We start from the raw sequence: 17,035 nt of genomic DNA on the forward strand, positions 1-17,035 counted from the left end.
AAATATCTGGAAGTTAGCATACTCGAAAATAGTCTTCTGGAGAAGGAAAGAATTGACGAGGAAAAAGTAACAATGGCTGCCAAAATCGGAGCAGCTTTGTTGGAAAAAATGAATCACTGTAGAAACAGAAACAAGGACTAGAAATGAAACTGGCAAGTGTAGATGCATTGCAAGAGGAGTTTGAAGAAGACAAACTACATATATTAATAAAATAGAGAGGTTACTGCATCAAATGTCTGACATGGAAAGTCAACTGGAGAAAGAAAAACAACTGCGAGTAGAGATGCAAATGTTTTTGAGGAGCATGACAGAAATCAAAGTGATACAGTCAATCTCTAAAAATTAGTGATTTATAACAAACTGTAAACATTTTAGAAAGTAATCACAAAAATCAAACCGGATTGGATAGAAACTCAGTAATATATGTGAGTACTGATACACAAACTGGTACATCAACTTTTCTCCACCAAACGGAAATGGTTATGCCTGAAACTTCATTGATTCTCATAGAGATTGCCTAATCAAAATTAAAGGAAAATAATAGACTTAGCTGTAAATAGTTTGAAATCAGAAATTTAGTTACAATCGCAAAGTAATAAAGATGCTCAGAAACACCTTACTATACCAGATCCACAGAACAGGTTTAAATGTAAACATAATACCCCTCTAAGACTAAATAAAACTGCAGTCATAACAAGAAATCTCGAGAAAAATCATTTTAGTGTGTCACTGCAGATGAAAAATTGCACATCTCAAGCAAAATAATATTTTTCATTGGTTGATACAACTCGGGGAAACGATCGAACCCCAAAACAGAGACTGATCAAGCACACAGACAAACCCCTAGACAAAAACTGATAGAGAACTTGACTGGGGAAACAGCCAAATCCCTGCACAAAAACTGATAAAGAACTCTACTGTAAACTCTTAGAGGCTGATAGCCTATCAACGAAGCACAAAAAAAACCTCAATCTCCAATGGGTGCCAAAAAAACTCGCAAATGGAGAGACCTATGATTAGTTTTTCAAAATAAACATAGATTTCTACCAGTCTGTAATAAAAAAGTACAAGAGTTTGCATGTGAGACATAGAGGTCAGTCCCAATTGACAGCAGATTCCCCAATCTTCTCTACAACAGCTAATCTAATGAACAACTCACCCACTCATTCTGACACAGAAGTAGTTGACAGTGAACCAGGGTGTAATGGTTTTTAGATCAACCTCAAAAGAGCAGAGAAACGCAAATTTGACAATTCTCTATTAGAATTTTGACCGTCTGTCCAATAAAATTGACATTATTGGCCACTTGACAAAACAGCCCCCATGTATTAATCACAACAGAGCATAGATTGAAGCCAGACCAATTTCACAATGCGAATCTGATTGGCTATACATTAATCTCAGATTTCAGCGGAAATACATTATACATATTTACATAATACACATTTTTCTAATAACTTTTAGCAGATTTAAAAATCTGATGTCCGGTTTGTTATTCCCTCTATATAAATACGATGTTGATTTCTTTAGTGTATAGGCCTAATGTCACAAACATAAGTATCTAACAATGATATAGCTCTGATAGCTTAAACATTTTATTTCTGTTATATGCACGTAGTGCAAGTTATTTCCAAATTGTGTTAAATTTCGTAACCATATCTAATAGTACAAGGTTTATGTGAGTCATACAATGTGTGGTTCTCAAAACCAAAGTAACCCCAGGTTATTCAGACATAGCAACTTGGATAAAACAGAAATTATGATACTCACATGTTCTACTTAAATTTAAGATTATGTATTTTGCGAGAATGCTGACATTATTAATTTAATTTAAACTTAACACAAGACGACTGTAATTTTTCAAATTATTTAATATTTTACAGTATGGAAGATACCTAATAAAATCGTCTTACACAGTAATAAAAATTGCTGTGACTGTCTACTGGAATAGTTATAAATGTAGGGCAAACTATCCCTTTATACAGTACTATATTGCCGATAAAATCCTCTATGGAATCCAACCCAAGACTGCCGGTTCAGTAGTTATATTGAGATCATAAGGCTGTATAAGTGTTACATACAAACCCACATACCAAACTTCAGGGAAAACGAACAGTTATGAAATACTTAACCTCTTGGCCCATGATTAAAAATGATCTGGGAATTCTAAACCTCTTCGTTGTTTGAGTCTATGACAACTGAGATATGAACATTCGTTTTCCAAAGTGTATATAACCATCATCTTTCAATTTTAAAATTTATAACAACCTGACCATATGTATCTTTATCCTGGCTGCATGATTTATCAGTTGCCAGCCCTTTATGCTTGAAACTTTAACTCTCTGGGCTGCTTAGTGCCGTGGCCTATCAAGAATCGCCATGGTGAATAGGCCTGTTATTATTTAGAAGTATACTATAAAACCATTTGTTAACATAAATTTATAATTGGTTCTGAAGTAAAATAGTTATATCATAACTGCTTAAACAAAATGGAACCAAAACAGATATTGCACTCGGCTGTATGTACAGATCTGTTCAAAGTATTATTTTTGTTTTTATTCTGAACAAACCTTTTACCATATTGCACATTAATTATTATCATATTGTAATTTGTTTATAAATATGTTGATTAAATTGGGGTTCTAGGTGGAAGTGATAATAGGGTTATGGACGTCATATACACAGTGTCTTGTGACTGCAAAATTTGGGTCTCACTATTGTTCTCATAAAGTAAAGTCATGCTTGTTATTATTAATGGAATTCTTGAATAATTGCCAACCATCACCTAACTGGGATAGTCCATTTTTGTTATAATCGACACCGTAGTATTATCAGGTACAGAGTACTGTATTATGAATGAAAAATTTAATTTATTTCAAGGAACACGCAAGTTAGCTGCCAGTCATGCATCTGACGATTTCATTTTAACATCCTAAAAAACTTTGTTCAGTTTAAAACTGTGTTATAAATTAGTACTTATCTTAACTCAATAAATTTTTCTCTTCAGAAACTTAGATTTTACTGCCTCAATCAAAACTAATAAGTTGTGAAAATATGACTATCTTTCACTACTTATAATATATTGAATATAGAGTTTCTTATGGGAAAATATGTTCCAGACGAGTTCCTATTCATGCACAGCTTTATTCTTCAGCCCTATGTAAAACGGAGCCTCATATGCTCAACCGGCAGATTTCTAATAATTTGCCTTTAACCCTAGAATGGTAACACGTAGTCTCTCAGACGACGCAAGCTACAAAACCGGTCCAGGTGGCAGGTGCATGACGTGACCTACCCTCTACCACCAATTTTTACCATGGATGGTCAAGTAACCATGGCTGATCCACTGAACACTAGTTTTGAAATAAGAGAAATACTATCTGAACTTAAACGAAGTGATTGTGATGAACAAGAAAGTGATCATCATGAAACGTTTTTTTTTATCATTTTGATCAACTCATTTGTTATTTATGTCCATCAGGCATTGTAAAAAAATTAAACCAATGACAAGAAGGGCATTTGCTAAAGAAATATGTGTTGAACTAACAACTCCGCACATTCAGGGAAGACAAAAACTGCCAAATTTACCAAGGAATCTCAAACGCAACATTGAAGATGTCGTTGGCCCATCAACATCTGAGGCTCAAAATGTTATTGAAGAAGCAGGAACAAGGAAGATTTGTGCAGTTTACCCAGTGAAAAAAAAGGAGAATGACTCGATTCCAGTGCACAAAATGTTATAAGCATATTTGCTTGGAGCACCAAGGAATGCTGTGTGTAAAGTGTTCCAATAAAGACTGAAATCAACAAAAATCAGGAAACATGACCTCTAAGATGTAAATAATGTCATTTGTAAATAAATTTGTATTCATTTTTTCCCTAAAGTAGTCTGAGAGACTACGCGTTACCATTTATGTGTGGCAAATAGGCGTTACCATTCTAGGGTTAATAGGGAATTTTACTTTGGGAAGAAGTTACTGAAATACGAGTTTGTAAATAAATTGGTGTGCTAACATTATCCCCGTGCGGAAGTCCATGCACACAATGGATCTCTGTGGCTGTGAATACCTGCACCGTGGCTTCACTCATACGGACATATCACTTGTAATGGTTCGACAAACAATGGTCAACAAGTGTAATTTATTTGAATAAAATTCTTAATATCTAATTTGTTTTTACTTTATTCAGTATATTGGTAAGTATATACTCAACTCATTAAAGATAGTTTTATACATTTTTGGCTGCAAAATGTTAAACGGAAAGTAAATATTTATCATCTCCTCATCCACATGTGAATCATCACATTTTATATTACATTAAATAATGATTACATTACCTTTCAGGCAACAGCAAAGCATTTTATTGTCAGGGATTAAACATAAGACCATAGGTTTTGGAAGTTTATATTGTTAAAATTGGGAAAAATATTTCCAACTAACTTTTTTTGTTAGGTTTAGGAGATATTTGCTTTTGATTAAAGCTCTAATTCAATTTTTCCTGCCGTAAAAGGGTAGTAGACAAATAGTTTGTTACACTATGTAAGTATATAACCATTTTTAGGTTTTTAATTCATGATGTAATTAAAGAAGTAATTAATTAACAGTGAAACCAATAATTTTGTACTATCTAACAACTGTAATTCTTGCATCTTTTGTTCATTGTAACCTGAACTTAAAAAAGCGTGACCTGCACTGATTTATTTCTAAATACTGGAATATATTTTAAAATAATAATTTTGTACACATTAATTAGACAACTTTGTAACGTGTGAGATTTTTGTGACAAAAGACATTTAGGAAAATTGCTTATTGACAGAAAGTATAACTAACGATAATTGCCACAGATAGATTTTACATATTTTTGTTTATAAATATACTCTGTATTTGTGTATAGAGATAAATCAGTTTTTTAGTGATTTAAATGCTTCAAAGGGATATTCTACCAAACAGTATAATAATCATTTATGACCTTTAAAAATGACACAGTATCCTTTAAATAGGAAAGGCTGACAAACCCTCTCCGATACAAGAGATCCAAATCGACTCACTGTCCAAATGCTGCCTCCTGTATAAGTGGTCCGAATAGGCCCACTATTCATAACTACGCAATATGTTCGTTCCTTAACAAGTGTTGTACTCTAGATGTGATACTGCGAACTATTTCGACTAGTTGGTAGTTGCAGAACATTTCCCTGTTCTTTTTTTATTTTTGTCTTGATTGTTTACGTTTCTGCACATGGTTATTTGAAGAAGCCCTCTCTATCACCTAACCTGGGGACCAACGGCTTAAAGGTGACTTGTGAACCACCACCAATCCCGGGCAGGCGGGCTGCTTGCAAGGACAGGATCGCTTAGACACCCATCTAAGCTACGCTTGACGTTGTTTGATCTGGTTATCGTGCGGTAACCGTTGTACCCGCTACACTGCGCCATTGACTACTAATTAATGCGTACAGGAGAGGGTTACCTCTTATCTTCTCCTTGAGATTATAATAAGTCATGACAGTTCTACAACTCTTAGTAGAGACAGCATATGGCCGTTAATAATTTTTCTCCTTTTTTTAGGAAAAGTAACTAATGTTTACTCTAGGAATAAAAATAAACCAAAAGCATGTGTGTTATAATTTTTATTGTTGGCTATTTATCTGCGGATTTGTGGTCCTAGCATTCATCGCCTCAGCAGAATATGTGGGTGGCATGGACACCCTCGGAATCATAAAGTCCAGGAAGTTAAGCCATCTACTATAATCGTTCGATTTGGACCTCAGCTTCAGCACAAACAGAAGTAGATTACTCTGAAACAAATTTTTACTTGTTTGGTTTAATAAATTCATAAATAAAACGTTGTAGTAATTAAAGTTCAACATACAAAAATGCTGCATTAGAAATGTACAATACATTTGCAATTTGATTAAATAAGAAACTCATTTCTGGATAAAAAGTTAGAACCTCACGCAGTTCTTTCTTATACTTAACCCCTAGCAAGCCAAGGACGTGCATAATTGTGGATTTCAATATGGGACGTAATTTTATAACACCTTGTACATGAATGCTGTCTTCAGTGTTTACAGAACCACAAATTAGGATATAATGAAAAGGTTATCAAAAGGTCTGCCTGCTTTAGATTTATTGTCATCCAAAAAAAGTTGGAATAACATTTGCATTTTCTTTTGTTTAAAACAGTTATTTGTAATTTATGATGCAGTTTTCTCCATATCCTTTTTTTATTTGTTGAACTTGTATATTTGGAATTTACAGTTTTTTTATTAGTTTGTAATATATTTGCCTGAAAAATCTTTTTTATTTTAAGGTGTACTACATGTCTGAAACAAAGGTTTTTCACAAAAAGTAGCCCCCTGGTAATGTTACAAAACCTAATATTTAAATAGAGAATATTGTTTTAGGATAGGAATGAAAATGCCTAAACCTCATTTTATAAATGCCAAGTCTTAAGGCCATTTCGTGGATGTCCTTGGATGGGAATGAAAAACGCTTAACATGTATTTCAATGGGGCCATTCCTACTGACGTAGGCTACATGATGTTCGGGAGTGTTTTGGACGGAGCGTTTAGCTTGGAACATCCGAGTGGATGTGCACGCACAATGACATTAACTGGTGGGAAATGACTTCCGCTACAAACAACAACTAACCACCACTTATGTATCCTTAATTTACAGCGTGTCCTTATCCACCAGAAAAAAGCAATACGTATACTAACAGAGATTGACCAAAGAGAAAGTTGCAGACCTAAATTCCGTGAACTGAAAATCTTAACAGTGGCCAGCAAGTACATCCTAGCTGTAAAAACCTACGCCTGCAGACTGCAACTTGAACGAGGCATAGAAAGGCACAACCGAAACACTCGACAGGCTATGAATTTCATTCTACCGGTATACCATCTTTCACTCTTTGAAGAAAAGTCTTCCTACATGGGAGTGAAGTTTCTGAACCTACTACCAGAGACAATTAAAGACCCCAATGTAAGCAGTACAAGACAGCGTCTATCGGCTTGGCTTGCAGAGAGACCATTCTACTCAGTTGAAGATCAATTGGAGATCTTCAGTCATGTTCCAGTGACAACCCGTCCCCGCACAGTTGACCACCACCATACTCAAAACTTCATTAATCATTAATATAACACTGTAAAACAAAATAGAGGTTACTTGTAACTTCCATTTTGTTATTCCTACTCCTGACGCCTATTCTGTACTTGATGTATACGAATAAAGTATTCTGATTGATATGTAGTTTAAATTTGCATTTTCACGGACATTGCAGATTCCTGTGTGACAGGAACCGTAAAGTACTTGTGATATATAAGTTTTACCGTGTAGAGAGCCAAGACAAGTCCTAGGAGTAAGCCAGCGAGGATGTCCGAAGTGTGGTTAAAGTGAGAGGTGTAACGGTCGAGACTCGTGGTGACAGCCAGAACCAGGAAACCCTGAGTCATGATGGGAGTCAGCAGAGGCGTACTAGACTGTGCACGGACTTTGTGTGCATAGCCTATTGCGAATACACAAGTAAACCCAGCGACACAGGATAGGTGGCTCGGAAATGACTTCAATGCTTCATAGAAATCATCAGTCTTCGTACCTGTAAATAATGAATATTGAATTATTTTTTATTTAATTCTAATTTAGTATGTATTTTAATCATGTTTAGAACCTTAGTTTTTAGGATGTTCCATACCTAAACAACTTTAATTTTCATCTAAATTTAATGGTTAATGGAAAAATTGTATCTTAAAACCCTTGAAGATTTGCATAAATTGGAGGAAAGATATAAACTTTACTTTGTGCAGGACAAGAAATATTTATGTACCCCCAAACAAATTATTGTTATACAATTATTGTTGGTATTTAATATATTGCATATTAATGACATTTGATATAATCATAATTAATTTATATACGACACCTAATATATAAACAATTTCATTTTTGTACTGTCTCAAAACACTTTACTGGTTAGATAGAAGTTTAATATTTGTTACCAATACTTAAATACAATACAAAATGTATATTTATTTAATTTTTGAAATAACTTTTAACTAACTTAGAAACTGTTGTGTATTTAATCAATTTCTTGTAAATTTGACTGTTCCCTTAAACTTCAAACAGTTTAAAATGGCTAATGGATATGACTAGAACACATCATAGAAAAGTTATTATTACCATTAAAGGCCAAAGGACAGTTGCTGCCATAGATGGTAAGGAAGTAAGGTCTTGGACTGGCAATCATTATCTTGATGTAGTCAGACGAAAATGACGCAAGCATTATACCAATGAAGAACATGGCTGCAAAGAATAACAATTCATAAGTCTGATTACAAGTCTCACTAGATTTCAATTACTCTCAATGAAAATACATATTTGAGAAAATTGTTAAGTGGCATTATATTAACCGCAAGAGGAAGATAAATAACTTTAACAATAAATGGACATGCATTATACCAGTACAGAACAAAGACATCATGGAAGGATGAGACCAAAATTATCAACTTGACTTTAAGAAAGATCGGGATCGAGGTTGGGAGTTATCTTAATACGAAAATTGAGCTTGCCTCCAAGAAAACAAATTGCAAAATTGAATGCCTTGACTTGACTTTTTATGCTATTCGTGCACTTAAAAACCAAGGAAGTTTGTAAAAGTTTTTCATAAAGCTTCTTATTATTCGGCTTATCTCATTTGATTTATTTTATATGAAAACTAAGTTATATAAAGCTCAAATATACGATTGCTCAATATTTTTGTAATTTTGAACACCCAAGTTTAAACGAACTTTTAAAATTTTAAGTACTTTAAAAAAATAAAAACCACTTACAATGTAAACAAAATAAACCAAAATTAGTATAAATTTAAGCCTAGTATAAAACGATGATAATGTAATCATTACAAGGTAGGATTAAAACTTCCATTCCTAATTAATATTCCATACATAGTGTTTATCATACTTAACAAATGTTTATTATGCACTAATTATGCACTATTATGCAGTTTGTATCGCCATCAATTTATATTTTAAACTCTATGCTTGAGAATTTGTACATTGAAATAAATGTTACTGCATTTCTATTTTTTTGTGCTACGGCACAAAACCAGGAATTTTCCGATTCACCAGGAATGTAATCCAGTCATTCTGTTCTGTATACGAACGCTTGCTGCATCGCTTACTCAAGTAATTTGGACAATTAGCTTCCCGATAGGAATTATGGTGGGACCTAGGACACTTCTTAAAAAGTCGGGAATATCCTAACAAAATCAGGATAATATCTGTTTTAACATTTTTTAAATTATTGACATTTTTTTAATGTGGAAGGGAATTAAAAAGCTTAGGTCCAAAAAAGAAAACTGAATTTTGAGGCAAGGGAAGACAGAATTGGTCAACCAAGAGACTTTTCTTGTGTCTAGCGTTATAATTATGACTGGAGATCGAAAAGCTATGTTTGGTTTTAAACACAAGCAGTCTCACTGGTCCGGCCCCAAGACAACCCTTAATGCTCTTTTTTGGATGCAGAAAATCCTATTGAACAAGGGAGCATTGCAGAAACCCCAGAATATAATACCATAGCTAACTTTAGATTCAAATAAGCCACTATAACCCAAGTAAAAGTTTCTCTGGAGAAAAATTTAGAAAGGCACCTCAGGGCAAAAGTTGCATAATTAAGATGTTTAACTAGCAAGCTATTGTGGGAGTCTCATTTTAGATTGAAATCTAAATGAACCCCTAGTAATGTTGTAGAATGTACATTGTTGAGAATATGAGTGTTGATACAAAATTGATTTGGGATGTTAAGAGATTTTTGGGAATGGAATTTCATAACATTTGTTTTTGAAATGTTTAGAAGTAGCTTGTTTGCCGTGAACCACTCTAGGAGTCGAGAGTGTTGGGATAGAATCTCGTAATCACTATAGTGAAAAACCAAACATGTGTAATCCGCAAAAAGAGTGGATGACAGAAGATTTATTATTTGAAGTATTTGTGATCAAATTAGGGAGATAAATAATGCAAAGTAAAAGCAATGAGCATCTCTGACATGATGAAGTTAATGATCAAACCTTGAGTATATAGGGTTCTTAATTAAGTCTGGTAATATGGATCCAGCGTTTTACAACTTTGGTACGAACGTGGTGAGAAACAGCTTAGATCAGTTGTGTCATTAACGTCCACTTAGTATAAGAAACTACTCTGTTTTATTTATTTGACACTCATTGGTATGAACCAGATGAATACTTACCATAGATTCTTATCATTCTTGGTAGGTTTCTACCCATTCTTTCCATTTTGTCCATATTTTCAAAGTAAGACTTCTTAGACAATAAAGCAAACTCGACTTCTCCAAAAAAAATCTGAAACAAGCCAAAATACCCAAATAATATTATATCATATTAATTTATTTACATCATTTTTTAAGCTCTATGTAATACATCTTTAAACATCATTCTTCTACTTCTTTGTCACTCGTAAGTAAGATATGCATATGTCTGTAGAAGCTGTAAGTGGATTAATATCGGAACCCTTCCAAAACATTGCAGAAAAGTATTTAATCTTCTTTTTAGATTAATGAAAATGCAAGTATGTTGTACTATATTTCAGGTGTAAGCTATTAATTGAAATTTATTTTAACAGTGATTGATTTGCTCAAACTCAACCTTAATATTGTCTCACGGGTATACCAAAGACTTAGCCATGAGTGGCTATAAATACAAACAATTATTGTCATAAAAAGTACACTACAATAAAGATCAACCATTCTTGAGTAAGATATTACAATGCTCCAGATATGCCAGTGGTAAATACAAAAAAGTTTAAAGTGAACTTACTAAGTAGCTTACTAGTTAACAATGTTATACCCTACAAGAATATCTGTAATGTAAGACTACCTAATTTAACCCTTAGAATGCTGAATATAAGTTTATGTACTTCCCCATAGCGTGGTAATACAAGAAAATATCTTTTTTTTATTTAAAGTTCTATTTGAATTTAGATTTCTGAATTTATTGTAGGACAAAATAATATAAAACCTGAACTTTTTAATAATTTTTATATTGTTATATATGTTTTATAATGTCACTGACGAATTGATGACAATTTTTCATCATTTGGGTTACCATTTTTATAATTAATTCAATATACAACTAAAAGGAATTCAATGCAAACAGATGCAATCACTATTTCAAAGAAATAAACTACTATTAGTCGTAACATTACACAAGGAACAAAGCTTACACGCCGGTCTCAAGAGTTGCACTGGCACTCTTCCTGTACTTAAAAACCCATCAAACGCACCAGCGTACACTCTAAAGTGGCGTTCAGTAGGTACAAAAACCAGTTTCTGATCGATAACAGGAAGCCAAGAACAATGAATGGAGTGCAGCTGTTGTCTGAGGTTCAGTCAACACTCTAGTGCATTTTATCACTGGTTTTAAAAACTACAATTCATGGCATAAAATAAAACTTTAAATTACGAAATTTCCCGTCATATACGTTTTAAGCTCATTTAACCATGCAAGATTACCACATAATACGTGTGGGAAGAGTTAAACTTCCACAATTTTTTATTGTGATTAATGTTTTTTGGTGCCATTACAATTCTCCATGAGTTTATAAATAAAGAATGTGTATCTATCTATCTGTGGCAAAAAAGTAAAAAATTGTTGCTGCTCAACAGTAATCAACTCACAAAGACACTGGGTACTGCCAAGATGATGACATACAGCATAATGGAGTTGTCATTAGTAGTTTGTTTCTCGTATAGACTCATATCATTACACAAGAGTTTCCAGTTCAAGTCCTCTGCAGGTGGCTGGAAGTGGGCTAGCCTGTAAAAAATAAAAAAATCGAGCTTATCCTTTGATAAATATGTGATATTAATAAATAAGAAAAATAGGTCTTATACTAATGTTCATTGTATTAACACACAGTATTCATTAACTACGTCATGCAATCAACAAATTTTCAAGTATTCAACATATCTAGATGATCAGGACAGTGAAATTATTTTAAAAGTCTTCAGAAACTAATAAATGATTCCTCTAATTTTAAGTGTGCAGTAGGTCCCTTTAGTCCAAGATAAGAATAATAAGTTCCTGCTCTCTTAATTAAAAATGGTGTTCATCTAAAGTTGCACAAGTGATTGTCTTAAAATGATTTATTTTAGTAAGAATGTACTAAAATGAACCATTTAATAATATCAATGATAATGTCCAGACGTCCTTGAACCACCCATCCTGTGCAACCTCGTCAAAATATTACATTTCTTCTCTCATACATGCATTTACAAGTATTACAGGTGTAAAATTAGGGATTTCAGGAAAATTACAAAGATAGTCACTAGATTGTGGCATACTTTATAATTATTCTTTGACTTTGAGGTACACCTGAATAGAAAATGAAACATGATCATAAGTAATTAACCGAATGCCGTGATCCTGTCTGTACCATATTTTATTTGATAGATAGCTATCATGTCATTAAGTTTATTAAAGAAGGCAAAATTCTTAAATTCACATTGGCATCCAGAATTAAATATTGAGCAAGTGAGTAAAATTAAAACACTGTTTTAGAGTAGTTGAACGTAATCACAAAGTAGAGCAATCATTTCAATTACCTCAAATAAACAGCAACGGCAGTAACTAGAACCCCGCCAAGGATTTCCAAGCCAAGCGCTATCCATCTAAGAGTGTTGTTGTTACGCCTAGAGATATACTGAGCTTCTTCAAAGTCTTCTGTAGATGACCAGGAGCTTGTGGACATAACGGTGCTTCACGGCTTTGACAGAGTCTTCATAAAGTTCTGTAAATCCTACAAAAATGGAACAAAACAAAATCTAATATCAAACACAATTTTATAAAATAGCATGTTTTCATTTTCTCGTTTCTAAAATTTATAACACAAACATTTATAACAAAATTTAAAAGTTAAGCATTAAAGACTTTCTTAAGTCAAGAAGATACAATTCTTAGGATCAAATTTCCTTTTCTTTCTTACAGAGATATGTATATTCCTTTAGAACCATAGTTCTATGTTGATATTGGTTAAATGTTTTAAGAATTGGTGAAATAATTGAATTTTCTTTCTTAATCAAGATTTAAATACAATAAATACTGCTTTTAAAGAAAGGAATATTTAAATTGTTTCTTATAACTGTTTTTGGTAGACAGACTTTGTCATTATTGAGACATGTTTAGAATTGACACAATTGGAAAATACGTTATTGGGGATTTAAAGGCTCTTGTCATTAAAAATATGCTTCTGTTTTAAAAGCTGGCTGTTAAAAGTGGCTGTTTTAGGACAACATGGTTCACTTTCCCAGGGTTTGTCTCAAACTTGGCAAGAGAGGGTTCAATTACTTTGGCCCTACAATGTATGACTCCTATGTAGCCTAAAACAGTTAACGTACAATAGCTTTAAAAGGAAGTTGAAGTCAAATTTAGATTAATAGGATGTAGAATACTCCCAACGACTCTGAACATCCAAGAGATCTCCCTTGGGATGATTTTTTTGAATTTAAGAGGTAAATGATAGGTGTATTCACTGAATGTTTAGCTCTCAGGTTATTTCAGGGTTTCTACATGACAAGTTGTAGCTGCATCTTTTTTTTATACAGAAACAAACTTTGTGAAAATCCCCTAGTCTCAACTGACAATCTATGCGTTTTTTTTTTTCAAAGTTCAAGCCTAACTTTAAACTAATGTTTTGGAATGTGTGCAGTATTTCTAATACATTGCATTTTGTAGATATACTGAATAATAAATTTAAAACTGATGTATTATGCAAGATGGAGCAGTGATTGTCATTATTATACATCGAGAAATTGGTTATACTGGGAATTTTTTGACATGAAGAAACATACATTGCCTCTTAATGAATCATCATATTTCTTGGAAGAACTTACCTTTAATCTAGAAACAATACATGGAAAACCATAGAGGTGGTGTCCTACAGTTCTCCTGCAGATATTTATCACTACTTAAAAATAATTTGCAAGATTTTTTAATTTTTTATGGAAATAAAAAGAATTTAGTCATTTTGGATGTAAACTTTCTTTACATTAAACCTGAAACCAAAGAACTTTTAAACTAAATTGATAGTTTCGGATGAAGCCTTACCATCTCAGAAATTAGCGATGATAACATGAACAGTTGCGTTGACAACATACTGTTAACTGTTCATCAAGAAGGAGGGTATTCCTCAGTCATTCACTCAGCTGCTTCCAATCCTTTGCTATACTCTTTGAAGCTGTCTTGGACAAAAAGCACCCCTTTAGTGCATGGGGGCGTAGCCATGAAGGTGCGCCAAAGCGTCACCACAGAAATATATTTCAAACTAGGTTTGAGAGTACGAACAGTATTGATCACGGTTTTAAATTTTTAAAGCTTCCAACTCTAATATGAAACATAGTAACAAAGAACTAACATACGAAGCTGACAGGTTTTGTGATAAGTATGAGACGACACATCACATGCCTCAGTTCCACAAATAATATCCTTAAAACATTATTAAAAGTTAAATTAAGAAATGATCTATGGCATTAATTATGCAAACAGCAAGCTCTGCGCTAGTTTAACGTAAAACATTGGCAAGCAGTTTGCTAGATCTTTTTACTGTTTTGGTATTCGTTTTGACTCTTGCAGGTACATCAGCAACATCATAAAAGTAAGCAAAATTCAGAACCAATCGTTACCCAGCAGGGATCACTTCTGGCTGGTTTATACCTACCAGTTGAACCCACCACTGGGCACAGCAAAAACCGATGTGCCACTTCGATCTGGGCAACCTTATGGATGTCCAGTAGCGGCACATCACTAACCGCAAATGTTGAGATTCTGGGGTTCATGGGCAATTCGATAGGTCTAGTCTACTGTAGAAGATGACTGTTGGAGTTGGTGGGGTTTGTTCCCTTACCTCAGAGGTTCTTGTTAACCTCAAGAAGGGTGTGCCACCCCCTGCCTACTTTGACTGGAGAGGCTGGTTCAGAGCTGGCCTCCCCTCTTCCGGGATGACTTTGAGATGTAGTGCCCTAATTCTTCCTCATGAATCTTGATAGAAGGCGGCCCCTACTCCCTAACCTTACCCATCCTGAATATCCTATCACTCCGGAAGCAGCGCAAAGGTTGTTACAGGACTAAGTGCAATTTATAAGCTTCTTGTCCTATGAGAAAAAAAAAGCAAAATTCTGAGTTTACTTCAGAGGGCCACCGCTAAGGCTGCGCCATGTACCATAGATTTTTATTCTTCAAACATTTACTAGCTAACCTCTCACTCCACAGACAGCAGTCTGAAGGCTCATTTTTCTGAGCCTTAATTTATAACATTGCATGTCTTGTGTCACTAATACAATCAAAGGTTTCATACTGCACTTATATGATATGTGGCCCTAATCATAGTGGTTGGGATGGGGGAGTCCAAGATAGGTGTGAAAATGAGGGGCCTTACAGTAAAGATAGTAGATTTGCACCGGGCTCTTATTCGTCAGGTCTTCAAGCCTGATTGATGGAACTTTATTGCTAAAAGCATACAGGACACGACAACCAAACTTCCAAATGGTAATTCCAAAACTTGAAAAATGTTTGTTATTTTATTGTGGTCACAACATTTAACTTATAAATGATGAGCGTACCCTTCTCGAACCACAGTACTTCTTCTCATCAAAAACACGCCTAAGCACAGCCACTGCAAATCCGGAATGAACCCTTCATACTGGATCCAGAGGTTTCAAAATTCAGCCATTCACGTTATATTTTACTCGAGAAGGTTCGACCATTTATCACAGTACTGGGAAATAGTTGATATACTGCCCGTAGATGCTATTGTGCAGGATATTAACTTGCTGCATGACACATAGTGGTTTGACAATCCGCGAGCCCGACGAGACCTTTACGAGAGGCTTTCTTTCCGTGACGAGGTGTCTCAGCGCAGGTCTCACCATGGTGGAAGGCTTTACTTTCCTAAGGAAAGACTATAATTGGGGAGGATGAGTTTTTCATACTTTGGTCCCAAACTTTACAATAAGCTCCCCGGTGACCACAAAACATTACAGTACCATTAAAATTAAGATTAAAAAAATGTTAATACATTAAATTCCCAATTATGTTAAAATAATTTAGTATTAAGAATTTATGACAATAGTTGTTCTGAAAAACTGATTTATCAGAGAAACACTAGAAAATAAAGATGATTTGATTCCCTAATTTATTTGTAAAGGATTCTACTATATAACAAAATTATTATTGAATCCTGATAAACTCGCATTTCAAGAAGAAAAAAAATATTAATCTTTAATTTATTAAAGTGACATAAATATATTTTCACTTACCTGAGATGTCCACTTTTTACTGTTTATGAATATTTGAATTATGAATGCTGAAATTATAACACAACTGATCCTTGTATATTAAGAATTTGTCAATGCAACAGACAATAATTATTCAGTTTACATGCTACCGGTAATAAGGGGGCACTTGAGCACTTGAAGAATACAATCACAGATGCAATTGAAATGTGTCTGTAGGAAATGATAAGTTATCTTCTAAGATTGACAGTTCAACACTGTACTGATAAGATTACAGTAATAATATGTCGAAGAGGGCATTTCCATCTTAAGGGATTTTCTCATAAAAATCATTGATAGTATTTCAGTCTAATTTAAAATTAGAATTGGATTTCCATACACATAGAAGAATTAATACAATTCAATATACCTAAACTTGATAACACAATAATCTGTACTGTAACAAAATCACAACTTAAATTAATATTTGAACATTTTGTTTGCCCAAAAGTTACTAAGAGCATGAACTTTTATCTGTCACAGATTTAGATATTCCTCTTAAGATATTAGGAATTTAAAAGTGATGCACTAAAGTAGACGTTAATACCATTGGAATGCAGAGTCGGCTGTGATCGTAACGAGATACAGCCAGTTGAAATTACACTTAGAAGTGGCATGTAAATCATCTTTCTAGATTTAGATTAAATTAGTGACATAGTAACAAATTCTACTTACATGAATGTGTTACTAAGAAACAGTCC

At 33.8% G+C, this 17,035-nt stretch overlaps 1 protein-coding gene across 1 annotated transcript; it reads right to left on the minus strand.

Annotated features, from left to right (window-relative positions):
- Window positions 1-5,611: 5,611 nt before the first annotated feature.
- LOC124369915 (phospholipid phosphatase-related protein type 1-like) lies at window positions 5,612-16,499 on the minus strand. Its single transcript, XM_046828095.1, has 7 exons — window positions 16,320-16,499; window positions 12,612-12,805; window positions 11,685-11,823; window positions 10,239-10,350; window positions 8,175-8,297; window positions 7,328-7,593; window positions 5,612-5,794 (listed from the first exon to the last, which is right to left on the minus strand). The coding sequence occupies exons 2-7, from the start codon at window positions 12,755-12,757 to the stop codon at window positions 5,627-5,629; spliced, it is 954 nt and encodes a 317-aa protein (XP_046684051.1). The 5' UTR covers window positions 12,758-12,805; window positions 16,320-16,499; the 3' UTR covers window positions 5,612-5,626.
- Between the last annotated feature and the right edge of the window lie 536 nt (window positions 16,500-17,035).

This window comes from Homalodisca vitripennis, chromosome X (genome assembly GCF_021130785.1).
Source record: "Homalodisca vitripennis isolate AUS2020 chromosome X, UT_GWSS_2.1, whole genome shotgun sequence".
NCBI classification, from domain to species: domain Eukaryota; kingdom Metazoa; phylum Arthropoda; class Insecta; order Hemiptera; family Cicadellidae; genus Homalodisca; species Homalodisca vitripennis.

Coding starts and splice junctions, on each gene's coding strand:
- LOC124369915 (XM_046828095.1), bottom strand. CDS start 12,757: ATGTCCACAAGCTCCTGGTCATCTACAGAAGACTTTGAAGAAGCTCAG. Junction 11,824..12,611: donor GCCGTTGCTGTTTATTTGAG/GTAATTGAAATG, acceptor TATTTTTTACAG/GCTAGCCCACTTCCAGCCAC. Junction 10,351..11,684: donor TGGCAGTACCCAGTGTCTTT/GTGAGTTGATTA, acceptor GGCTTGTTTCAG/ATTTTTTTTGGAGAAGTCGA.